This window comes from Trifolium pratense, linkage group LG3 (assembly GCF_020283565.1).
Source record: "Trifolium pratense cultivar HEN17-A07 linkage group LG3, ARS_RC_1.1, whole genome shotgun sequence".
NCBI lineage: Eukaryota > Viridiplantae > Streptophyta > Magnoliopsida > Fabales > Fabaceae > Trifolium > Trifolium pratense.
Genome location: NC_060061.1, coordinates 51633651 through 51660080, shown reverse-complemented (window position 1 = coordinate 51660080; position 26430 = coordinate 51633651). Strand labels below are relative to the sequence as shown.

At 31.2% G+C, this 26430-nt stretch overlaps 4 protein-coding genes across 5 annotated transcripts; 2 read left to right on the top strand and 2 right to left on the bottom strand.

Moving 5' to 3' along the window:
- Nucleotides 1-632: 632 nt before the first annotated feature.
- On the bottom strand, nt 633-4676 carry LOC123913202 (protein YAE1-like). 2 transcript variants are annotated; one of them, XM_045963833.1, is made up of 6 exons: nt 4570-4639; nt 4406-4487; nt 3040-3158; nt 2796-2917; nt 1220-1335; nt 633-976 (listed from the first exon to the last, which is right to left on the bottom strand). In XM_045963833.1, exons 2-6 carry the CDS (start codon nt 4482-4484, stop codon nt 747-749), a joined length of 666 nt encoding a protein of 221 aa, XP_045819789.1. In that variant the 5' UTR covers nt 4485-4487; nt 4570-4639; the 3' UTR covers nt 633-746. The 2 variants fall into 2 exon arrangements, with proteins under 2 accessions (XP_045819789.1, XP_045819790.1); XM_045963834.1 differs by lacking the exons at nt 633-976; nt 1220-1335 and adding an exon at nt 1690-2491 and having other exon boundaries at nt 4570-4676.
- Nucleotides 4677-11500: 6824 nt separating this feature from the next.
- Nucleotides 11501-14417, top strand: LOC123913201 (protein trichome birefringence-like 38). The gene is made up of 5 exons (XM_045963832.1): nt 11501-11769; nt 12801-12972; nt 13190-13365; nt 13496-13654; nt 14084-14417. Exons 1-5 carry the CDS (start codon nt 11507-11509, stop codon nt 14367-14369), a joined length of 1056 nt encoding a protein of 351 aa, XP_045819788.1. The 5' UTR covers nt 11501-11506; the 3' UTR covers nt 14370-14417.
- Nucleotides 14418-16814: 2397 nt separating this feature from the next.
- On the top strand, nt 16815-24491 carry LOC123913198 (protein trichome birefringence-like 38). Its single transcript, XM_045963829.1, has 5 exons — nt 16815-17120; nt 21663-21837; nt 21931-22097; nt 22408-22566; nt 23771-24491. Exons 1-5 carry the CDS (start codon nt 16858-16860, stop codon nt 24060-24062), a joined length of 1056 nt encoding a protein of 351 aa, XP_045819785.1. The 5' UTR covers nt 16815-16857; the 3' UTR covers nt 24063-24491.
- On the bottom strand, nt 24482-25345 carry LOC123913199 (dirigent protein 21-like). Its single transcript, XM_045963830.1, has one exon. The coding sequence runs from the start codon at nt 25293-25295 to the stop codon at nt 24732-24734; it is 564 nt and encodes a 187-aa protein (XP_045819786.1). The 5' UTR covers nt 25296-25345; the 3' UTR covers nt 24482-24731.
- Nucleotides 25346-26430: the final 1085 nt, after the last annotated feature.

Genomic DNA, 26430 nt, shown 5'->3' with positions numbered 1-26430 from the left:
CTATTCCCACCTCTACTTGCATGTACTCTTCGACGGTTCAATTTACTCCTCATAACGTAGGATGCGAGTGTGTAAATAGCAAAAACATGAAAGAAAGAAAAAAAGATTACGTCCTGGGATTGGACGGTCTTAGAATTGAGAGTTGGACCTAACTCATCCTTACAAAATCGGCTTGTAAAATGAGGATTAATTGCTATGTTAGCCGTGTGCAAAGCTTCTTTAGGTTTATTACAAAACTTTAGGATAAGTTTTATTATGAGACAAGCCAACAATGTTGCTCACTTGTGCATTGTCTTTTGCTGGCCACCAATATTATAATTATATAACATCTATATATTGAAACAATTTTGATGAATAAAATGAGTTAAATTGTTACGGTAAAAAAAATGAGAATTGGGTAGTTACGTCTCACGAGAGGGTTTGTAATTTTTATGTGCAAAATTGCAGTTAAAAGAGTTTGCAAGTTTGTCGATGCAAAACATATATGTGAAAAAGTTTGCAGTTTTGTCCATCTAGAAGTTGCAATTGCAGAAATTTGCAATTTTATCTTGTGCACGTTAAGTAATAAAATATTTGGTTGTGAGATTATGGATATAAATATATGAAAATGATCATCCAGAAAATCTATAGTATGATCTAGAAAATGTCTTTAACAATATTACCCAAATTTATTTTTCAAAGTACTAGTACATCATCTTCAACTTTCTTATACTCAAATCTAATGTCATCAACATTTGGTTAATGGATTAACCAATTCTTGGAATCTCAACGACCTTATTAGATTCATCAACAAACAATCGAACTCTTTCATACCTTAAATCAAAAGTAATAAAAGAGCCTTGTGGCACCACTTTAACATCAGCCCCAGCCAACTCTTCCTTTATTTTCTTCTTAGCTTCTTCAGCAGTGACACCAACTAACTCAGGCCAACTTGTTTTTGTAGGGTTATTTGTCCTTAGAAGTTGGTTGTATGTCCCTGCACACCAAATATATTTTGTAACTATAGAGATTCATTTAAGCATTGATCTTTTCCACTAATTTTTTTTTTCTCATACGAACGGGTCAGAGATCAAACTCTGAACCAAATAATTAAGAGACTCAAATATTTATCGTTTGGATTACATATTGTTGGAGTCATTTTGGCTTATTGAAACTACGTCTTATTGAATTAATTTGGCTTTGCATCAATGAACTGAAAAAGAGAAAAATTAGAACTTACTTGGCAAGGGTTCATCTGGCTGCTCCTGAGGAGGATTAATTCCATGTCCTTGATTTTCCTCTGCCATGAATACCAAACTACAGAAAACTTCAAAAAAGAGGATGTTTTGCTGATCTCTGAAGAGAATGAAAGTTTTCACAGAAGAGTAACCTTGAATTAATTTTTTTTTGACAAAAAACCTTGAATTATTTATAACCCAAAAAAGTTGATTCTAAAATAGAACCTTTTTGGACATTTAATTAATTTAAAATTAAAATATCTGTCAAAAATAATAATTTAATTAATTTGGTCAAAAAAGTAAAAACCATAATTTAATTAACGAGACAAAAAAAAAAGCTGGTTTTCCCAATGCCTGCCATATGCTTCGATTTGGTTGTGTCACATACGTTAACTTTGGACTATATGGTACCATATATTCCAAAGTACTGTTTATTTATTTAATATACTATTATACACATTAGCTTATGTGAGATAATTATACATTAGCTCCAAAATATAGCACACCAAAGTTAGCTCCAAAATGAGATAATTATATATTAGCTCCAAAATATTGCAGAGGCATTCTTTTTTTATGGTTGAAGTGTTGAACTTCTTAAACATTGCAGAGGCATTCTTTTTTTAATTTATGATTTGGTTCTGTAGTAGAAATAGAATACAATTATACAAGTTGTAGCCAAAAAAAGACAAACTGCACTATTCTTGAGTAACGATGAACAACGGAACCACCAGAAACTTGCGCAAGTGTTTGGTATGAAATATGTGTGAGTGTTGTAAACCCCGTGATACCTAATTTGATTCCTAATTAATTATTAGGATAAAACAATGTAACCAGACTTTACAATATCAATGCAGACAGCAAAATTTTCACTAGAAACACTAATGATGAATCTGTTTCCCGAGGGAGGCCGCCTTCTCCTAGGCCATCAGTCTTCTACTTCTAGTCGACTAAAGGTAGAACACACCAACTACTTGGGTTCAGGAATTTGAATGTCAATTGCAGGAGAATCCCTAATCAAAGATTCAAATTTTCCAATATAACTTCCTAGAGAACCATGTGAAGTTTTCTCCTTAGACTCTGCTATATTGGAGGTAACCTCTACATGTTCACTTTGCTCCATAGCTTCTTTTGCCTTGATGTCATCATTGAACAATCTAAGAGCATCTATTGTTGATAAAGATTTCACTGATTCATACAACCCTTGGAATTCTTCTCTCTTTTCTTTTGCTTCAACTAACTTCTCCTTTAACCGGTCTGGAAGATTACTTAATGCACTTCATAGGGTGCAAAAATACAAAAAATAAATAATTAAAGATAGAATAATTAGTGGATAATTTGATTGTAGTATTAAAATTCAAATATAATCTATGAAGCACAGACACTCCTTGGATAAGGTGTGTCCCGGTGTCGGACACGGGTGGGCGACACGACACTGACGCTTATAATTGCATTGAATTGTGTCATTTTTTTCAAATTATTATCGGTGTCGACGTGTCAGTGTCCGTGTCGTGTCTGTGTCCGTGCTTTATTATAGAATATAATGCATGAATCTCAACTTATATATCTCTTTTAGGATACCTGGTAACACCTCTCACAAGACCCCAACGAGAACCATGAAGAACTGATTCTTTAAAACCAATATTGAACCCTTCTTGTGCAGCAGCTTCCTTCCCTGCGAAGAGACCATCTCGATATCCCATCTAAAAATACGATGCAGAATGCATAATGAAAACAATCACTACCTAATCATCAAAGACAACAACATCTTTCTTTTGCCACAAAATCTTTAGAACAAGTATTAGGAAGTTTAATTATAAATTACTGTATGGAATTGATCATGCCTCAGCTGCCACTCCCTATCCAATTGTGATGCATCATTAAACACTTCATCAGAATCATCCCACACAGAATCATCAAGGTTCCCGTAACCATGATCGCAATCTAAAATTAAAAAAATACAATTATATTACTAAAAAACAAAACTTTGCATATTCATCAAGACAAAGAACTTGTTTTATTCAAGGTTACCTAAACCAAAAACAACTTCTACATACACAAATTATATGATATTGACTTCCAGATTCCATCTTTAGATTGAAAACCAAAGATTCATTTAAGAAACACAACCTACTTGGAAACAAAAGTAGGTTCAATTCTTAAACCAAATAACCAATTTTAAGAAGACTGACTATATTTACATTATATAACATTGGGTCAAAAAAGCCATATATCGCCAAAACTAATTGGAAAAGACAAAGCTTTATGTACACGTGTAAAGAAAGAAATGAGTATCTATTACATTAGGAAAGCATGTGGTAGTTTAGAATAGGTATAAAAGTAAAATGTAATATCAATGCACATTAAAAATGCAGACATGTTTGGATTAGAGTAAGCTCAAAAGAGTAAAAATGCTGGAGATTTCTCCTTTCACAAGCTTCAGTTAAAAACTGCACTAGTGGTGTTAACACAACTTGCTTTAGGCCCATGAAAAAAAGACATTTTTTCTTTTATAACTAAAATTTAGATAACAAGAAGCATATCCCACGGAAGGTTAGAGACAACCATCAAACTTGACGACAGTGTTGTCGATGGCAGATGGCTCAGAAAGCTAAAAATGCACGATATAAACATGCCATTGCGGCCTAAGGCACCACAATGGTGGGCATCCCTACGCCAATTGCCTATGGCCATTGCCCAAATGTCCGCCATAGCTACCATTTGACAATACTGCTTAGAGAGAATTTATAATAAAATTTATGTATAGTCTACTAATGGAGAAATTTTGGACTTGAACAGTTGAACCCAAGTCATGGCGGGTGTTAGAGGAAGTTCTAACAGCAAAACTAGGGAGAACCACCAACCTCAACGAGTATTTACAATGAAATTCCAGTACTAGTTACCCACTACGGAAAAAACAATGAACTTAGCCTAAAACTACAAAAAAAACTATGAACTATGAACTTAGCCTAAATTTTATCTTCAACCATCTATTTCAACCCTAATTGTTAAAACAAGATACTCCCTCCGGTCACTATTATAAGCAAAAATTCACTTTTTAGGTTATATCTGGTCTAGCCAATTTCACAAAATGAATTTGTTTTAATAATTACTCTAAGCCTTTGCATTGAAGAAACTAAAGCATTTAGCAACATGTGTTAAAACTTCAATTTATACAGATAGAGTCTTACCATTTAAATTATCATGATCATCAGCACATTCCCTGCATTCCCCGCCACAACATGTGGATTTTACTTCTTCCGCAGACATTACCTGCATCAACAATAGCAAAAACATTATCAGCAAAAATCAACTCACTCCCAAATCGAACGAGTTAGATTTCATATAAAAGTACCAAAATAAGGCTTTGGAAGGTGAAATCGTCGCGGTGGAAGGTTGTTCAGAGAATTCAGAATTGTTTTGAGGAAGAATGAATGAATGAATGAGGAAGAACAAAAAGACAAAGCGCAAAGAGAAAAAGTTTGGTGTTACGGGTATGCCTGGGCCGAATTGGTTTGAGTTTGGCCAAAACCAAAATCCGAATCAGATAGATACTCCGGAGATGTTTTCTCTCTCGATCCCGTGATTCTTTTATATCCTATTTCAATTTTGTCATTGCAAAAAAATTCAGTTGGTAGAAATCGAATTTTTTCTCGTAAAATTCAGAGTAAATAAAAAACTTAGGTTTGTAGGCAAAAATTGAAAATTCAGAGGATATAAAAGAAATACGGAAGGTCGGAAGAGAAAACATCTATCCCGGATTGGGTCTAACAAAATAACCACCTGTTATAATATTGGACCATTAATACTCACAAACCGCCCATTAAGACTCACAAACCAATTTTTTATTTTTATTTTTATTGTAGGATGAAACTGAGAAACATGGTCAACTCATCCTCCACTTAACTCAATTTATGCATACTTATGTTTTCGTAATTGGGAAAACAAATAACAAGTTGTTTTGGCTGAAAGATGGTTAAGGCGTCTGTCTGCTAAGTAAATGGGGTTTTTCCGCGAGAGTTTGAATCTCTTGAACGACGATAATTTAGTTTCTAATGCTTTTTGAAGAAAAGGATTATGGAAATGAACAGAAAAATGCCACACTGATATAACTGCATTTGAGAGTGCCCTTCTCCATTTAAATACTTTTCCTTTACCAATTTTGAGATTTTCTTCATGCTTAGCCATTGACCTTGCAAAACTCTCCCTCTGATGCCTTACATTTGAAGGATCAACATAGTAGAACACTAGACGAACCAATTGTCCCTTTTCTTTCTTACACTCCATGATCTTGACAAGTTTATCAAGACACCAAGTTGAGGATGCATAATTTTCAGAGAAAATGATTATTTTTCAGTCTTTTTAGGCCTCCAACTATTTTCTTAGGATTTCCTTTACTGTGATGTCCATAATATTGAAAACTTCCTACTCTATATGAAGGGTCATCTTCCTTATTAAGATATGAATCACTACTCTCTTCTGAGTTTCCTTCATATAAGAAGTCCTCAGATTGACTACTAGTATTGGCACTGTCTTGCTGAGAAGTTGATTGAGAAGAAGAGTCAGAGTTTGAACTTGATTCCTCTGGTTCATGAAGTTGTCCCCGAACCCTCGTCTTAGAATGCGAGATTCGATTCTTTTGATTGCATTAACCAAATCATCAGAGAAATCACTCTTCTGTGCTAGACATTCAGCAAATCTGGCAGCACTATAATTGCATTCAACTTCACGAATATTGTTCAGCAACGGCATAGTATTACTATTGTCATCATTGGACTCACCAGCATTCTTGTCTAACATTTGCAATAACTCTTCTGCATGATCACCAATACCATATAAAGCATTGACATTATTATGATGTTGCTCATGATGATTATTACTATCTATGTTTGGTGAAGTACCCTCATTAGATCGATTATGTTGCATCATACCATTCTCCTCACCTAAACTGCTTAGTGTTTTACTTTTCGTTCCTCCGTTATCAGACATGCTAAAATTTGACAGTTCTTTTTTACATAGCAATTCCAATTGAGGCTGTCCATTCTTCTGTATAGCCATTTCATTGCTAGTTTCATATTTTTCCGCGGTTTGAGACATATTGGTTGCCATCGAAAACTTTGATTGCGGCACAGTAACATGTTTTTCTTGTTCAATGGATGTCTTAGAGCTGCCTACTTGTGTTGCTGTTATCTGTTAAATCAGTATATAAAAATATAAATCACATAACAAAAGTTATTCTCTACATTTGGACAATCATTAATTCACCCAAGTCAAACAATCCATGTTGCCTTAGATCACACGACTCATATTTCGACTTAAATTTAGCAACCGCAAAACCTAATCCGTCCAATAAATTCAAATTCATGATCTCTCAATTGAACATAATCAAAATCAAATTTGAACATAAGTTTACACCATCTCCATAATCAAACACTGAAACGCGTAATGTAACAGTTAGAAACGGTTTTGTTGCAATTGTATATGGGGTGTATACTGTGGACCGTAGTTCAACGGACACTTTTTGGTGGCTTCAACTTCAAGTTATCTCAAAGTTGCGATGACAAGAACAAGTCGAAAACCGGTGGAAGGTTGTTAGATGAGAATTCAGAATTGTTTTAAGGAAGAATGAATGAATGAGGAAGAACAAAGCGCAGAGAGAAAAAGGATTATGGAAATGAACAGAAAAATGGAAAATGCAACAAACAAAAAAAAAAACATTTTTAATTACAATGAGTTAGACGGTGCAAGTTCTCAAAATCGAAACCAGTTCAACGATTCTTCCAGTTATATCCAGTTCTATCCAATTTTTTTCCTAGTTTATAGGACTAACAATTATTCAGTTTATACGAACCGAAACCAAACTCGATTCCCGATTGAACCAACTGGTATGGTTAATTTTAAAAACATTGCTTTTCAATGTAGGATTTTTTTCCCCTTCCAATTGTGTTACAATCAATATTGTGTACACCATTATATTTCAATTTGCATTAATAATGGCATAAAATACAACAATAGTTGATACAAATACATTATCTTGTGTTGATTTTCTTATCTTGTACCAAGTCATACATCAAATGCATGCACTCTAACTAAGGTGTTTTTTCTTATTTTTTATTTTCACCATCAATTTAATCGGATTTTGAGATTAGTTCTAACATAAAGTGGTTTCCAGCCCTCAGAATCACAAAATGGGTAACTAAGGTGTTTTGAAGACATCAAATTTGGCTGTTTCCTTCCAAATTGAATACGGACCCATGTAAATACCTAACATTTCCAAAACCATGTAAGAAAGAACATAACTTTATTACATCATAATTGCAACATTCACATGTTCTAACAAATTTAAGGTAAACACGTAACTTAGAGTTTTATTGGATATATATCTTTTATCCAATCATTTAATAGTATGACATTTTAAAAATTTAATTTATTTAATAAATATATTAATTTTTGCACAGAATGTCGGTATCCTACAAAACTCTAAAATGCCAATTAACTTTTTTTAAAATGTAATTCTTCGTAGTTTTTTAATTGTCAGTTGACTGTTGTACACTATTCACACATGTTGTTTTGATCTTATTTTTCTACTAATAAACAAAAATAAATATTAACATATAAGATGTTGTTTGATTCGTGTCGATGAGTATTTTTAAAAATATTAATTGTCAATCAAATTCGGACGGAGGGAGTGTGTTAAAAAGTGTCTTTCTAACATTATTCTTTAATAGAATTCTCCTGGAGAGAATTCCAATCCCAATTAGACACCTTTCCATATGCTTTGTTTCATCCATTCGAGATATATATATAAGATATGGAATAAGAATAAATTTTTAAGAATGGGAACAAACATTAGGCAATGAAACAGAGATGACTTTGTTGCTCTTTGAATGAGATGTGATTCATGTGTTGCATGTGAAACAAAATTAAGAAAGATACTATAGAGATCCAGATCACTAATTTTAGTGATGAATAGAAAGATTGCCCCAATCTTGCTATCTAGCACTTAGCCACACTAATCTTTTTTTTTTTTTCACCACCAATTTAATCTGGTTCGGATATCAGTTCTGACATCAAGTGGTTCCAGCCTCCTCCCGATCGCAGTTGCGAGAGATCGAACCGTGATCCTCCCTACCAAGTAGCCACACCAATCCCTTTTCAAGTCAACAAAAAGAAGAAAAAGTAATGGGGGGTAATGGTAATGGTAATGGTAATGTTGTGTTGCTACCACTCACTAACGATGGAGTATTATCGGCTCTCTTCATTTGGGGCACTCACCCAAAAGACGAGGTCAATCAACCTCCTTCTTGTAGTGCTTTTACTTCCTCCGACCATAATTATAAACAAAAGTTTACTTTTAAATTCATTAAATAAATGATGTATTTAACTTATATTATAGACAAGATACATGACTTATTCAGTGAAAAAATAAGATTAATCTTATATTCGGTCTAAAAAGTCAATATTGTGAGGTTGCTCTCAACGTTTTACGTTTATTGGGATAAATATTCTAATTACAGTGGGTAATATAACATTAATTAATTGTACACCTTGTACAAAAAAAAAGCACTTAATTATACACCTTTTTTTTTTCTTTTAATTTTGACAACTTACATATGTTCTCTCTTTTTTTTTTTTTATTTTGGAATAAACTTGTGTTCTCTTTTTTTTTTTATTACCATCATATTGATACGAAATTTTCACTGCTGTTAGTTATGACTAATATGTGTCAGGGAATTTGTGGGTCACATTAGGTGGGTTCTCCCCTCCTAATCAAATTTTTTCCATACGATGAGCCAGAAATCAGTGTCGGCCCTGTAGGTGTGTAAGATGAGCCACCGCGCAGAGCCTCAAACATTTAGGAGCCTCTAATTGTTTATATCGGTCTATTAAAAATTTTATATATGTAAAAAAATTTAATTACTTTGTTGCTACTAAAAATATTTTATTACTCAATAAAAAAAATTAATAGACACACTCTTAATTTTATAAGTAACTTGCAGTTAATTGAAACAAAATAAGCAACATTATAAGAATGTTTTTTTTTTCCCGAAGAAAATGTAAAGTTGAAAATGATATTAGATTGAAGATGTATTTTAGTGTTCTTGATAAAAATATGTCGTTTTTAGACGTTATTTATTATGATGACTATTTTTTATACTATTTACAATTTAAATAGAAAATGACTTTTTTTAAAAAATAAATTGTATTTTTATTAAAGATCTATTTTAAATTTTCAAACAGGACCTCTAAATACTCGGGACCGAACCTACCAAAAATATTCTATGTTTAAGAAGACCAAGATTTTTAGCGCTTGACGTGTTCTCTTCGTTTTCATCCTGGTTGGTTATGATAAAAGAATAGTTCGGATGTTCTGTTCAGTCTGACCATAAGAACAACAAATTACTGTAATTAAGAAACCGGCTCCCACGTTCTCTTCTTACCAAATATAGAAAAATGAGTTTCGTTTGAGACAAAATGGTTTTTCTAATGCATGCATTGCACACGATGAATTATTATTACTTGTTCATTTTTTTAATTACTTAATTTTATTACTTAATATTTTTTATGGGTTACCATTTTTATTAAACTTAATATTTTTTATGGGTTACCAACTTACCATTTTTTTATCAAACTTATGATTTGTTTAATTAAGTGACTATCGCCTGAATCAACTTTATTTTACTCTTTGGAAAAAATCACTTAAATCAATTTGTTATTAGTAACAACAGTATTTCTCGCTCACTTATCGACCTACGTTGTGTATATTTTTAGGTATACAAAATAACATTTTTGAAACTTTGTGTCTGATCAATGGTCAACTTTATTGGACATTTGGAGGCCGACGTTGAGGGTGAAATTATTCGGAGAGGCTGTTAGTCAAGATAAATATTTTATCGAAGGGTTGACCATGAAGAGATCCACAAATTGAGCTTCTTCTACTTCGATCATGCATAGGTATCACCTAATTTTTTTTGGTCTAATTAAGGACGTGTCAACCAATTCACATGGAAGATTCAGCTATTTTGTTTGATAAAAGATTGTGCGGTGCAATTGAAGACATTGTGGTTGTGGATATCCTTTCTTTAGGGATCTTCAATGGAGGATAGTCTCATTACCTATTAAGGTTGGGGTTGGGGTTGCACTCGGTAGTAGAAGCAACCTCATATTAAATTCAAATGATGTAATAAATAATAATGATTAATAATTTAATATTGATCAAATTGTTTTTCGTTCCTCCTCATTTTTTATGCATGATTCTTTGAACTCTTTTCAAAATAGCTACGGTCTAAGATGATAGCTTAAAAGATGGAATCATATAACGGAGACCATCCACAACATTCTCAAAATCATAGTTCATATATTGTCTCTCAATATATGATCTTAGAACATCCACAATGGAGCACTCCAACTTTGAGTACTTAAATGGGTCTCACATGGACACATCACTAATTTATTATTTTTTAATAATAGTATCTAATAGGTACTCAACCCCTCCAATGTAGCACTTCTTAAAAAGTTCTAAAATGGGTCCCATCAATAACCTCACATCATTATCTTTTAACCTATAATCTTAGACCGTAGCTATTTTGAAAAGAGTTCAAAGAATCATGCATAGAAAATCAGGAGGAAAGAAAAACAATTTGATCAATATTAAATTATTAATCATTATTATTTATTACATCATTTGAATTTATTAATATTTTTAATTGTTTGTTCTGCGTTGATGAAAAATATTTCTTTTTTAAAAAAATTCTAAATCATGTAGTAATCTATCACTGAAAAATAAAATTAAAAGTACTTGTTAGGCGGACCAAACTGCCAAGAAATGGGGTGGACTTGGATTTTGAGCTTAGACACCTAAATTAGCCCGCACTGTCCTTCCCCGCTCTTGGACAGGCTTAAACGAGCAGAGTTGCTTACTTTATCACTCACTAATGTATATCTTTTTCTCATTGGTCAACTATATTTTTCTATTTTTCTTTTAATTTTATATATATATTAGTCAAATTTTTTTCCAATTAAATATATTAATTGCATTTCAATGCAAAAAAAAAAAAAATTAATTGCATTGATTACATATTTTCTTAATTGATAAAAAAAATATTTTTCCCATTTATATTTCTTTACAAATTTCCTTAACACATTTATATAATTTCCATTTAATCATACGAGTTTTGACCACTTGTTGACAAAATAATTTTTTTAGGCAATTGACATAATATATATCTCTCTAAACACATATCAAAATTCACAAACATCTCAAAACCTCAGAGAGAAAAAGAGAGTGAAAGATGGGTTTTGAAATGAGGGTATATGCTTGGATTGCAATGACCATCTTGGTCATTTGCCTCTCTCCATGCCATAGTTTAGAAGAAACTAATGGAGGAATTTGCAACTTATATGAAGGGAGTTGGGTTTATGATAAAACATATCCTCTTTATGATTCTTCAACATGTCCTCATATTCGTGGAGAATATGATTGCTTGAAATATGGTCGTGTTGATAAAGAATATCTCAAATATAGATGGCAACCAAGCAATTGTAACTTACCAAGGTACATATTAATTAAGCTCTATTTATTTATTTATTTATTTTAATTATTTCTCTTCATGATTTTCAATGTGTGTTTGTTATTGGCTTGTGATTATGTAATTGAGTGTGATTTTGTGAATATTGATGGATGTATGTTAACAACTTAAGATGGTTTTAGGCTAATAGCCTTATTAAAATGAGTGTCGTGTTTTATAAGACTTTTATCTACATTGAGAGATTGATACAATATATTTCATTTGTAAGAAAACCAAAAAAAATAAAAAAAAAGAGTTAGTGGGTATATATCCAATAAAAGATAAAATCTTTTTAATTTGGTCGAATGCAAGATGTTCATTAATAGATGTGTTCACTTGTGTGAGTAACACAACCCACATTTTTTCCTGAATTTATTCAGGTTATTTAATTTGGTTTTTATTTTGAAATATTAATTAATCAATTGAAAAGAAAAAAATGTGCAGGAGTATGTGTTAATTAAATTAAAAAAAAGAGTCAAATATAATACAATGTTAGTATTTTCTCTTGGAAAATATTCAAATTAGCCTTGTACCAAAAAAATTTTCAAATTAGCCGGATTTTAGACTAGTCAATTTCTTCCATTTCAAACATGATACGTTTAATTCTCATATATTATCGGTATAAAAACTAAAAAGTTTTAAATATTCACATATTACAATCATCTATATATGGTTGGATGAAAATTGAATTATTACATTCAAATTCTTCCATTTAAAATATGATACGTTTAATTTTCATACATTATCGGTATAAAAATTAAATTTTTTTAAATATTCACATATTACAATCCTATATATGGTTGGATGAAAATTGAATTATTACATTTAAATTCTTCCATTTAAAATATGATACATTTAATTTTCATACATTATCGGTATAAAAATTAAAAAGTTTTAAATTATTCACATTTTACAATGATCTATATATGGTTGGATGAAAATTGAATTATTACATTCAAAGTTTGGTTTTCCAATTTTCATTTTTTTTTTTGGATTAATTCTCATTGCCCTTTTGCAGATTTGATGGAAAAAGTTTCTTGACAAAATTCAAGGGAAAACAAATCATGTTTATAGGAGATTCAGTGAGTCTCAACCAATGGCAATCATTAATATGCTTGCTACATTCTGCTGTACCTCAAGCTACAATAATACAACAAGGTGGTGAACCCATCTCCAACTACACATTTCAGGTTAGTGACCTTCTTTTATTTTTTGTCAAGTACCCTATTGGTTAGAACATCGGCTCCTGTATATATAGTGCGATGTTCCTACCAACTGAGCTAATCTCACAAGGACGGTGACCCTCTTTCAATTTTATTACATAGATAAATGAATATATTGCATGGATAAATAAATAAAATGTTCTTTTATTATTATAATTTTCAAGCAATTTCAATATTTTTGTAGGACTATGGGGTTTCAATTGTTGTCTTCCATACTACATATTTGGTTGACATTGAAGTGGAAAAAATTGGTAGAGTATTGAAACTTAATTCTATTAAGAATGGAAACATATGGAAAAACATGGATGTTTTAGTTTTCAACACTTGGCTTTGGTGGTACCGTAGAGGACCCAAACAACCGTAAGAATTTTAAGAAACTTTATTTAACTAGTATATTTTATGGGAGGATTATTTTTTAGAGATTTTTCAAGAAAGAGTAATTGTAAAGATAATTACCAACTAATGTGAACATTTTTATTTTCTATTGCAGATGGGATTATATTCAATTAGGTGATAAAATAGTGAAAGACATGGATCGTATGCAAGCTTTTAGATATGGATTGACAACTTGGGCTAATTGGGTAAATACACAAGTTGATACAAGCAAAACCAAAGTTCTTTTTCAAGGAATTTCTCCTATGCATTACAAGTGAGTTTAAGAAATAATCTCCCTTTTTTAAATAAGATTGTGTTTGTTTATAAAAAAACCTTCAAAAAGTACTGTTTCGGATTGATAGAGAAAGGAACTAGATTACCCTAGTTACATCACGGTACTATAATTTTTTTAACGACAAAATATTATTAATAATATCCGGTCTCTGCACAAGATCAACAGAGGCCGGGAAAAACGTAACTATAACTGATCTGAGCCGTCTAATTTCTGATTGACGGTTGAGATGATTTTACTTTATAAATCTGTATTTAAAATCTGAACCGTCTTATATCAAATCAACGATCAAATTGATTACATCATCGCAATTGAGATATTTTACTTTTTAAGTGTAGTTAGCATGATACATTGTATTATATTGGTTTTAATGTCTTTCTATTTTTTTTTTTTATATGCATATAAAAATAGTGGGGCACAATGGCATGAACCAGGAGTGACAAATTGTGCAAAAGAGACAACACCAATAAATGGACCATCATACTCACAAGGATTGCCACCTGCATCATATGTATTGCAAAGTATGTTACAAAAAGTAACCAAACCTATTCATCTTCTCAACATTACAGCTCTCTCAGAATTAAGAAAAGATGCACATCCTAGTTCCCATAATGTTTTCCATGGCATGGACTGTACTCATTGGTGTGTAGCTGGGGTCCCAGATACTTGGAATGAGCTTCTGTATGCATCAATCTGAAATTATAATTAAGTGATTACAATGGTGTACGTGGATTTTGTTATATTATTCCACTAGAAAAATTTACTACCATAATCAAATATACAAATTAGTTTGGTCAAAACATACTACATATAAGGAGATGTTAGGACATGTATTTGGAATAATTCAACATCAATTATTACTATATATTGAAAGTAATAGCAAATTAAAATTCTACTTTGATTTTGAATATATATGTTTGTATCTCTCGACTAACAATATAACAAATCAATTTGAAAATAGTTCAAGATTCAATTTGATAATTAACTCGTTGAATTTGGCTGTATATCAAACTTAAGATTTCTATTTTTTTGACAAATCAAAGTTAGACTGCAATTCGACCTAACCTATTATCACTCTTACCTACGGCACAAAATACAACTAAATCATTGCAAGCGCCAAACACAAAATATACCCAACATGATAGACTTGAAATTTCGATTTTTTGACAAACCATACTTAGGCTTGACAAAGTTTAACTCGGGCTAACCTATTCTCACCCATACCTACAATACAACACAACTAAATCATCGCAACTAGATTTCAATTTTTGACAGACCAGATTGAAGCTTGACAAAGTTTAACTCGGTCTAGCTTATTCTCATTCCTACATACAGCACGATATAACTAAATCATCTCATCGCAAGCGCCAAACACAAAATATACTCAAAGTAATAGACTTAAGATTTCAATATTTTGACAAAATTTAACTCGATCTAACCTATTCTCACGCTCTTACACTACAATGCAACTAAATCATCGCAAGCGCCAAACACAAAATATAATCGGGTGAGTGATCAAATCAAATCATATTAAAGGTATAATGAATGTAAAACAAACACGTACAAGTGTTATTCAAACCTACAGCTTCTCTCAAGTTAGGAAAAGAAACGGAATAAACAATTGCCGTTTTCATTTCTCTTGTTGCTCTTCACTTAATTCTAGCACCCACTCACAACACATGAACCAATATACTTTTCACCCAAAAAAAAATAAGAAGCAACTCTCTCACTACTCTTAGTTTTGTGCATATAAAAATCAGATAAATCTGCATCTCAATGTAAGAGAAATTGGGCAAGTACTTGTTGGGGGCGGTAGATGAAGAAAAATATATGATCATTTAACTTGTTGATTCTATTTGGTTACACTCATATAAAAATACATTTTTTTTTGTACATAAAATATATATCATTTAATTATTATAAAAAAAATATATTATTAAATTATTTTTCTTCTTACTTTTTATCAAATATATGTGAGTGACTAAATAGAGAGACCAAATCATTTCCGTGTAAGACTTTCTCGTAGATGAAATGAGAATGAGAGAGAATCCAAATAATTAAATAAAATAATGAAACAATGCAAGTTGAGGCTTAATAATCATTGTTTTCGCATGATCAAGCATTTCTCAAGTTAAAATAATAGTTTTTCTGAAGCAAGTCAAAACACTACTTAAACATATTAATTATTGCATTGGTTAAATATTTTTCTTAATTTTTTTCCATTTATATTAATTTGTAATCGTAATAAAGAGACTATCAAACAATTTTCTTTTCAAGTAGTTTGGTGACTAAAATTTCCCTTTTAGGAATGTCTTTGATCTGCTAAAAAGATAAGAAACTCGATAGAACAACTTCAGCTGTACTGTGTTTGATTTTAAAACTGCACCTGATACTAGACAAACTAGGGGCTAAGAGATAGGATAAAATATGAAATTATTGTCTCTCACTAAATCACGGGACAACTTTTTGTCTTTTGCACAAGTTATCTAAAATGTCAAAACAACATTTTGTCCAACAAACATCGTTCAACACAAAATTTGTTCAATACTTTAAACTTTTGTATTATATTGTTCTGTCTTATATTAATATTTTTGCAGATCAAACAAACCCTTAAATTGAATAAATAAATGGAAGTAGCATAGTTCAAACCACAGTTCTGCATATTACACATGATGTAATATCCTACGAACTGAACTAGACTCAAATTAAAAAAAAAAAAGTTTTACTTAATCATATCAATTAGGGGTGGGCAAAAAAACCCAAAAACCAAACCGAACCGTCAAACCAAATCGAACGAAACAAAAAAAAAACTGAACCATAACTAACGGTTTTAAAACTGAACTGAAACAGTTCAGTTCGGTTCATGATTATTAGTTTGGTTCGGTTCGGTTTGACTTAACGGTTCAGTTATTTTTAGTGAAAAATTAGTTATGGTTTGGTTTAAAACCATAAAACCGAACCACTTTAACAGTTCGGTTCAGTTCGAAAGACAAACAGTTCAGTTCGGTTCGATTATTATGAATTTTAAAAACAATTTAGTTCAATTCGGTTCGATTTTCTTCCAAAACCGAACCATGTCCACCCCTAATATCAATTCTGACCAGACCAGCTATATATATCTACCTCTCTAAATACAAACAACATTGAGAAACACCTCATACGGAGAGAAAAAGAGAGAGTGAAAGATGGGTTTTGAAATGAGAGTATATGGTTGGATTGCAATGACCATTTTGGTAATTTTTCTCTATCCATGTCTCTGTTTGGATAAAACAAATAGAAGGAGTTGCAATATATATGAAGGGAGTTGGGTTTATGATGAATCATATCCTCTTTATGATTCTTTAAAATGTCCTCATATTCGTGGGGAGTTCAATTGCTTGAAATATGGTCGTGTTGATAAACAATACCTCAAATATAGATGGCAACCAAGCAATTGCAACTTACCGAGGTACATATTAATTCAACTAATATTTTTTTTTTTTCCACATGATTTTCAATGTGTTTGTTTTTGGCTTGTGGTTATGTAATTGATTGTGATTTTCTGTAATTGTTTGTTTTTGGTTAATGGTTATAGGCTGATAGGATTATAATTCGTCAGAATGAGTGTCCTATATGTGTTTGATACGACTTTTGTTTATATTGAGATATTACTTTCTTACCTTTCTTACTATTTGTTTGTAATAATTTCACTCATGTATGTTTCAAGGGTAAATTCTTTTTTATTGTCAAGTATTTTTTTTTTAATCATTTAAATTTTATAAATGGACAAATTTCTAAATAAGAAGTATAAGACATTGTTGGATTAAACAAAGAAAAATAAGGTGATGAAAACACATTAACCAATCAAAAAGCACAACAAACAACCACATCAACTCAATGTTAATCGCTAACACTAAGACACACCAAAACAAAGCCAACAAAGACTAAACGCTACAAACAACCTCAACCAAAACTACCGCATGCACCAAACTCAAATAACACCATTTACAATTCTACAATGACTCCTTATCGTCTTACTCCAAGTCCAACATAAAACCAGAACGGAACACTGAATCGAAGTGAAGCTTAATAGAAACAATGAAAAGTTAATTTTTTTAACAAATCAAAATGGAGTGAAGAAGTATCAGATCATCACCAAAAGAAAGGAAGCGACTATTCCAACCAGACAATCTACTCTTTATATGAGTCAACACCGGTTTCCAGAAACTCAAACGCCTCGGATCACCACCAATAAGATGTCCTAGATAAAGTAAAATTAAGAACATTTCTTACTTTACAACTCAGAACAGATGCGGCCTCATTTAATCAAAAAACAGAGATATTAACACCTACTAGAGATTACTACTTAAGCTGTAAATAAATATATTTTGTTTGTCATAAAACTTATTTCCATTCCAACTATTCAAAGTTGTATTTCAGAGACTTTAATGTTTTTCTTTTTCCAACATTTATTATTTTAAAAACTTAAACAAATGTATTTAAAGTCCACAAAAGTGAATATATCTTTTAAAAAAGCGATTAACTGAAATAATAAAAATAAAATGGAAATTTTTTATGGTAAAAAATGGGCTGTTGATTATTAATTACTGTATATTATATTATTTTTAAAATGCAAAAAAGAAATATTATTATTTACGGTGAAGACCCATTTTGGTCCCTCACAAATTTTTGACGGGACAATTTAGTCTCTGACATAAATAAAAGGCAAACTAGTCCCTGACATTTTCATATCTGGGACAAATTAGTCCCCCCTGTTATAACGAATCAGAAACTAGTTTGCTCTAAGTATGAAAATGTTAGGGACTAATTTAACTTTTATTTTTGTTAGAGACTAAATTGTCCTTTCAGAAATTTGTGAGGGACCAAAATGGATATTCACTCTATTATTTATTAATGAGAAATGTCATTTTAAAAGGGAAAAATAGAACTACTACTTAATAAAAAAAATGGGGAAAGAAAATATTATTATTTATTTATTTATGAAAAAAAAAACCTATGTTTCTGAAACTGACAAACTATGCATCTGGAATAGCGAGAAAGACTTGCATAGGCACAAACTCAAATCATATTTTATTTGGGCACACACACACTAATCCAAAAATTTAAATAAAAAATAATATAATCCAATCAATCAACATCATTTATTTCTTTTTCCTTTAATTTTTGTTTATTTGTGAGTGTGTGCCTAACACCTCTTATTTGTATTTGTGCCTACAAAAGAATTTTCCCTGGAATAGCTTAAGGTAAATAGGTTTAAGAGGAAACAAATAATTAAGTCAAAACAAATATTTTTTTTAACGATAAATATATTATTATTAATAATCAAATTTATGTATAAGACGAGTAAAAAAAAAGCTTAATTAATAAAAAATTTAAATTCTTTAAACAATACATTTCGATAGAAATAATTTGTATGCTTCACTGACAAACATTAGACTGATAAATATAAAATATGATATCCATTACCAACTGAGTTAAGCTCGTTAGGATGAAAATAATAATTATCATACTTATATAATAATTCAATCACATAGTACAAAATGCAAAAATGACCATAATAAAAAAATAACTAATTAACTCGTCCCCATGAGCTTTAATTAGCTCAGTTGATAAGACACATTATATTTTATATGTTGGGGCTGGAGTTCGAACCCGGACACTCTATTTATTTAGTTTAAATATGAAATTTTTAGTTATTAGACTAACCTAACAAAAAATAAATCTCCCTTCATATTTCTAAACAATACACTCTCCGTTCATTTTTAAATATCGTTGGACTGCAGATTTAGCGTTCATATTTAACTTTCGTTTTGATATTTTAAAGACACAATTTATCAATTATACCCTTTATCAATTACTCTTAACTTGAAAAAAAAAAAAAGTGAGTGGTCTAGATTTAGTGGTAGGGAGTTTAGTAGTAATTCATGTGATTGAGCATTATATTCAATTCTTGTTGACTTCAATATAAAATAACTTTATTAATTTCTATAATAAAACAATAAAACGAGGCTTCGAAAATTAACATATAATATGGGATCCATATAATCATTTCTAGGAGATGCCACCATTAGTTGACACGATGCCATTTGAATCTACATGTGTTTGATATGCATGTTGATCGTCTGATAAAAAATAAATGATTAATATTAAATATCGCGTTAAATTGTTAAATTGTTAAATATGTAATTAATTTGTATTCTTTAAAATTGTTAGATCATAGATCTAAAAGTTGAGATTGTTTAGTGTATAAAATTGTATTAAGCAGCTTCAACAAGCAACTCGGTTCATCAAACCTGGTTCTTACAACTCACATGTGATACTCTCTCCGATCTTTATTATTAGAAGAATATTATTTTTTAGATTCATTGAATGTTAGATGTATCTGGTCTATATTATTGACTAGATACATCCAACATTTCATGAATCTAAAAAATAAACTTTTTTTCTTTTAATAAGGATCGGAGGGAGTATATTTTTTTCGGGGGGTGTGGATTGGGTAAATAACTATTACAACATGTGATAACTTTTTCGGGGAGTAATAATTAAAAGGAAAATGCTAAACAGTGCCCCGGGCACTGGTTAAGCATGTTAAAATAGAAATTTTGTCTCGAAATACGTGCATTCAATGCCTCAAAAGTACAAAAAGTTATCTTTTCAATATAAATTTTATTTTTTATTTTCTTTTTAGGTATGCTTAACAAGTGCCCCGGAGCACTGTTTAGCATGACCCTAATTAAAAATGCATCATCATGGAAAAGGAGTTTAATCTTCTACGATTTCAGTAGAATTTTTTTCACATTACGTTGTTTGTTTGTATATCACAATCACTCATATACGAGACTTAAGGATAAAAATTAAGTATTTATAACGATTGACGGTAAAAAAATCTTGTGAATATGAACTAAATTCAATTATGTTAGTAGTTATAGTTAGTTAATCATTACTCATTATGGTTCGATGGAAAATGACCTAATGATTTGAGGCATCAGAGTTAGATCGATGGTTTATTCGGTGAGACTAGATGTAGTTTGGTGATGGCTGTAAGCTTCAAGCAAGGAGGGTGTAGTACCTTGTTAGCACTTAAATGCTCAAGTCAGCAACAACTCAATATGAAGTGTATGCAGGGACGGACATAAGGGGGGGCAAGTAGGGGCTGAGCCCCCCCCTCTTGTCATATTTTTTTTTTCTTTCATATACTTATTCCTGATATATATGTACACATAAATTGATATTTGAGAGATGTGTTAAAAGATTAGTAACGACTGTTTGGCGCAAATCATGCACCCACAACATAGTAATTGTAACAATTTACTATAAAATATTTTGATAATATGTATTAGACACTATTAAAGTCGAAATTCGATTAAGTTAGTTTTGATTGTTTGCTATAAGTGCAAGATTATTTTCTGCTATGAAGATTGTGAAAATTAGGTTGAGAAACAAGATAGAAAATGAATTTCAAACTAATTAATACAGATTCAGTTGTTGATGAATTTTATGATATAGAGCAATATCGTGTACAATTTAGATAAACAATGTAATGTATTTTTTATTTTTTATTGAATATATTTAAGTACTATTATAATTATGATTATGATTTATTTAATATTTATTATTTAATTATTCCGGCCCCCCGTTTTATAGATTCCTGGATCCGTCCCTGAGTGTATGAATAAGGTAAAATGTGTGTGCCTTAGTGCTTGTGTGTATATATGTAGACGCGGGTATGCATGAAATGCATAACAACCTTGCAGGCTCCATTAGTGAGTGAAATTTAGGATAATACATTCTAGCAGGGGTCATTCTCTTATTGTAGGTGACATAGCATAAGATATGTGCACCTTCAGAAGTGAGTTGTATTGGACTTGTTTTGGGTCATTGAGCATTATATGAACTTTAGTATAGTCCGGAAAATCTATTACATTTAAAGTTTAGTTTTCAAATTTAAATTGCTAATTATTTTCTTACTAATTCTCATTCTTCTTTGAAGATTTGATGGAAAGAGTTTCTTGAAAAAATTCAAGGGAAAACAGATCATGTTTATAGGAGATTCATTGAGTCTCAACCAATGGCAATCATTAATATGCTTGCTACATTCTGCTGTACCACAAGCTACAATAATACAACAAGGTGGTAATCATCCTATCAAAAACTACACATTCCAGGTAAGTGGCCCTCTTTCAAATTTGTTAAAAAAAATGAATAAATAAAAATAAATAAAATGTGTTTTTATTATCACAATTTCAATATTTGTGCAGGACTATGGAGTTTCAATTATTCTCTTCCATTCTAATTTTTTGGTTGATATTGAAGTGAAAAAAATTGGACGAGTATTGAAACTTGATTCCATTAAGCATGGAAATTTATGGAAAAATATGGATGTTTTGATTTTCAACACTTGGCTTTGGTGGTACCGCAAACAATTGTAAGAATTCTACGAATTTTTTATTATTATTAAATATTTTAGTGACTAAAATTTTACCTTTTAAAATGAATGAGTGGAAGTACCAAATCTAATATACTAAGATCGTATCCAATTCAAAACATAACAATTTTAAATTTACTTAGGTAATAAATAAAAGGGGGGTTTTTGAATAAGCATTTGGTTTGCACTTTTGAAACTAAATTGACTTGAAAGTAAAGTGTGTTGAAAAGTGTATATCAAAGATCGTGTTGTAGGGATGATTCTCATAATAACTAACAAGTAATGTAACCATTTTCATTTTCTATTACAGATCCGATTATATTCAAATAGGCAACAAAATAGTAAAAGACATGGATCGTACGAAAGCTTACAAAATCGGTTTGACAACTTGGGCTAATTGGGTTAACACAGAGGTTGATACAAACAGAACCAAAGTTCTTTTCCAAGGAATTTCACCTATGCATTACAAGTGAGTTTAACAAAATCTCTCACTTTTAATTTTTAACTAGATTGTGTTTTTTTTATATTATTTCTTCAAAATATATCGTTTTGAATAGGAAAAAGAAACACAGTGTTTTCCATCTCTAGATTGATAAATCTAGTCAAAACTGTGTTTTTTACCTGTTCGAAACTATATTTTCGAAAGGGATTTATTTTATAGAAAACATGAGGGTAGGGTAGGGGGTCAGGGGGTGCTTCAAAGCAGCTATCGAAACAAAAGTTCTCCTTGAAAATTTATTTTAGGCCTTGTACACTTGTGCTGACCTTAGCCCTATAACTCACTCATATGAGACTTGAAGAATAATGAGTGGGTAAGAATGTTAGATACATGGTTTACAAAAATAAAGATGTTTTCTCTCCCCACCTCCCATGAATCTTTTATAACCCCCAATATTCTAATTTTGCCCTTGCAGAAAAATTCGGTTCGCAGAAACCGAATTTTTACTAGTGCAAATTCAGAATAAATTTCGGTTTTTAGAAACCGGAATTTATTTTCAAGGCAAAAAAAAACTTCGGTTTCTACGAACCGAAGTTTTTTCAAGGGCAAAATTAGAAATTCAAAGGGGATAAAAGATTCACGGGGGTGGGAAGAGAAAACATCAAAATAAATTAAAGTTTCAAATGTAATTTTTTGTGGTGGTGTGCGTTTGATCCGCTAAAAAATAGGAAACTGGATTGGCCAACTTTTGTTGTACTCTGTTTGATTTGAAAATGGTTATGAGACTGGACAAATTAGGTAGCAAGGGACAAGACAAAAACATGATTTTTTGTCTTCACTAAACCACATGACAACTTTTTGTCCAAGGTATAACTATAAAAAATAATACAAAATACCCATTTTATTTTTTAATATAAAAATATTAGCGCCTTATATCTCTCTGGTACAGTTTTGTTCTATCTTGTATTATTTTGTTCTCTCATGTTCAGTTATGTCCAGTTCTTGCTGCTTTACGAATCAAACGCACTATTTTTCGTCTTAATTAATGTAGACATTGTTGGATTTTGGAGGAGTGTATTTTTTGTACTTCTTTATTGTTCAGAACATTCTCTTATATTATTTTTGTTTTTTATATTAATAATATATAATATATTTGCCATTAAAAAAATTTAGCATGATACATTGTTTATTGATTTTAATGTCTTTCTATTTTTTTATGTGCATATAAAAATAGTGGGACACAATGGCAAAAACCAGGAGTGACAAACTGTGCAAAAGAGACAACACCAATAAATAGACCATCATCGTCACTTAGATTGCCACCAGCATCATATGTATTGCAAAGTATGTTACAAAAAGTAATAAAACCTAATCAACTTTTCAACATTACAGCTCTTTCAGAATTAAGAAAAGATGGACATCCTAGTTTTCATAATATCTTCCATGGCATAGATTGTACTCATTGGTGTGTAGGTGGAGTTCCAGATACTTGGAATGAGCTTTTATATGCATCAATCAAGAATTAGAATTAAGTGATTACAATAAGAATAGAATCAACAAGGTACAACTGCAACAGAAACATCCGCCGCCCGCCTTCGACCCTAGTTTATTCTTTTTCTTCATCCACTAAGGAGAGGTGGCTTTAGCGTCAATTTTTGACCTAAAATCACCCCTCTAAATAGTTTTTCCATTTTTTATTTTTATTTAAATAAGTGATTTTCACATATATTTAATTTTTATCTCTTTATGATTTCGTCGTCTCAATGCGATGTTGTGTTGGTTGTCGACTTGTTGTGGCATTATTTTGTAATGAGCGGTTTGTTTAGTTCCGATTGACGGATTAAACTCGACTCAGTACATTTCAGTCAATGACTTTGAATTGCACAATTTGTTATGTTGTTCCTCCGATTGAGATATGATCAAATAAAATATAAAATGTTGATGCCTTCCTCCAATTAAGATTTCAATTTATTAACGGACCAGACCGAAGCTGGACAAAGTTTAACTCAGTCTAGTCTATTCCCACTCCCCGAGCACAACACAACTAAATCATCGCAAGCGCCAAACACAAAATATACTCAGGGTGAGTGATCAAATCAAATCATATTAAAGGTACAATTAAAGTAAACCAAACACGTACAAGTATTATATATTCAAACCTACAACATCTCTCAAATTAGTCCAAAGGACATAATTTAGAGATGATACACTGTGATATTATACTCCATAACAAAATTATCAGGAGAAGAAATAGAATAAAGACTATTTGCTATGGCATATCCCCTAGCAAACCTAAACATTCCAGTCCCACCAACTATTGGCAGTTCTCTATTTTGCTCTGAAACAGGGTTCATCCCTAACATGCTAAGTGTACTCCCTGCATAGGTTCCATTAGTGAAAACAAAATTTGTTAACATGAACATTCCAATACCATGCAAAGAAGCTTGACCAAATAACCCTTGAGCTCTTCCAATGTTCTTTGAATTCATCTCTGGTCCTTCAGTAATTTCATCATCCATCACATAAGTTGAGCCAAATTCATTAGGCACGTTTTTTGGTGTGTTAACAATTTGCACTATTGTTGGGTTGTTTTTGTTTTTAATGTCATGGTAGTAGAAGTGAAGATTGGTTACTTTCTCAGTTCTTTGATATTCTAATGATGATGGGAGCATTATGTGTGATTGTTTTGAGAATGCTTCATTGGTGGAAATGAGATTTAGAGACATGAGAAAGAATATGCTACGTAAAATTAGAGCCATTGCAATGCAAATTACTTTTCTTTCTATTTTGATATTTCAACAACTGAAGATTCATTAACTTTATAGTAATTGTTACTGGAATGAATTATTGGGTCTTGAATTTTTTATAAGACCCACGCTTATCGCGAGGAATCAATAGCTTGTACCTTGTATATATGCATGAGTGAGTGCTATCACGAGTTTGTAATGTGTTTTTACTTTTGGCCAAGTTTGTCACATTTTTTTCATGAGAGTGTAAATTTTGTGCATAAAACTGGTTTGTAAAGTGAGGATTGTCTCTACTTTATAAACAAATATTCAGTACATCTCACAAGCGATGTGAAACTCCTTAACATATCTCGCACTTGTAAGAAATTCATCGAAATCATAAACGAAATTCAACCTTAAACAGCGGAAACGGAATTGAATTTAAATAGCCGAAATACCTCTCGCCATTGCTATTGCTTAAAGCTTGTTTCTGTTGAGTATTGATCTTGCTTTGCTTAAGGATGTTTAAGCTCTTCTAAACCTTCTACAATCTCCCTTAGATGGTGTAAGTCACTGAATAGAGATATGAGGCTTAGGGAACCAAAACAAGGGTTGCACTCTATTTATAATTTTGTCCATCACAAAAATATCTTAAGTGCAATCATAACTGTCACATTATCTTTTTGGGCGGTTACTATATTTGAGGGAAAGAATAAAGACCACAATTTAGGCTTAATGGATAATTATCATAATGTGCACTTAGTAGTAATTATCTCTTATTTAAATTAATAAATAAAAGGAGATAAATCTATCATTCTCCCACTTGGTCGACATATTCTTTCACTCACAATAATAAGAAACAAGACACATGGATCATAGCGATAGGTCCTCTATAATATCGAGTATTATCTTCTATGTATCACAATGTAACGAGTCTCTAACCAAATATAACTTAATGAATAAACTCACATCATTTATGTTTATTCAGGTTCCAAACTTAAGTGATATTTCTCAAAATCAAATGTGTACGTACACTTTAAAACTTAAAACATGAGAAAATATCATATATAGAGTTTCATAAAACAAAAATCGTTATTATAACGAAAATCAGATATAGGAACCAAGTCCCGTTCTTTCTACATGATCCTTAAATTTTTACAATGGCATG

Coding starts and splice junctions, on each gene's coding strand:
- LOC123913202 (XM_045963833.1), bottom strand. CDS start 4,484: ATGTCTGCGGAAGAAGTAAAATCCACATGTTGTGGCGGGGAATGCAGG. Junction 3,159..4,405: donor TGATCATGATAATTTAAATG/GTAAGACTCTAT, acceptor TTTTAATTTTAG/ATTGCGATCATGGTTACGGG. Junction 2,918..3,039: donor GGCATGATCAATTCCATACA/GTAATTTATAAT, acceptor TCGTATTTTTAG/ATGGGATATCGAGATGGTCT.
- LOC123913199 (XM_045963830.1), bottom strand. CDS start 25,295: ATGGCTCTAATTTTACGTAGCATATTCTTTCTCATGTCTCTAAATCTC.
- LOC123913201 (XM_045963832.1), top strand. CDS start 11,507: ATGGGTTTTGAAATGAGGGTATATGCTTGGATTGCAATGACCATCTTG. Junction 12,973..13,189: donor TCTCCAACTACACATTTCAG/GTTAGTGACCTT, acceptor ATATTTTTGTAG/GACTATGGGGTTTCAATTGT. Junction 13,655..14,083: donor ATTTCTCCTATGCATTACAA/GTGAGTTTAAGA, acceptor ATATAAAAATAG/TGGGGCACAATGGCATGAAC.
- LOC123913198 (XM_045963829.1), top strand. CDS start 16,858: ATGGGTTTTGAAATGAGAGTATATGGTTGGATTGCAATGACCATTTTG. Junction 21,838..21,930: donor TCAAAAACTACACATTCCAG/GTAAGTGGCCCT, acceptor ATATTTGTGCAG/GACTATGGAGTTTCAATTAT. Junction 22,098..22,407: donor TGGTGGTACCGCAAACAATT/GTAAGAATTCTA, acceptor TTTCTATTACAG/ATCCGATTATATTCAAATAG.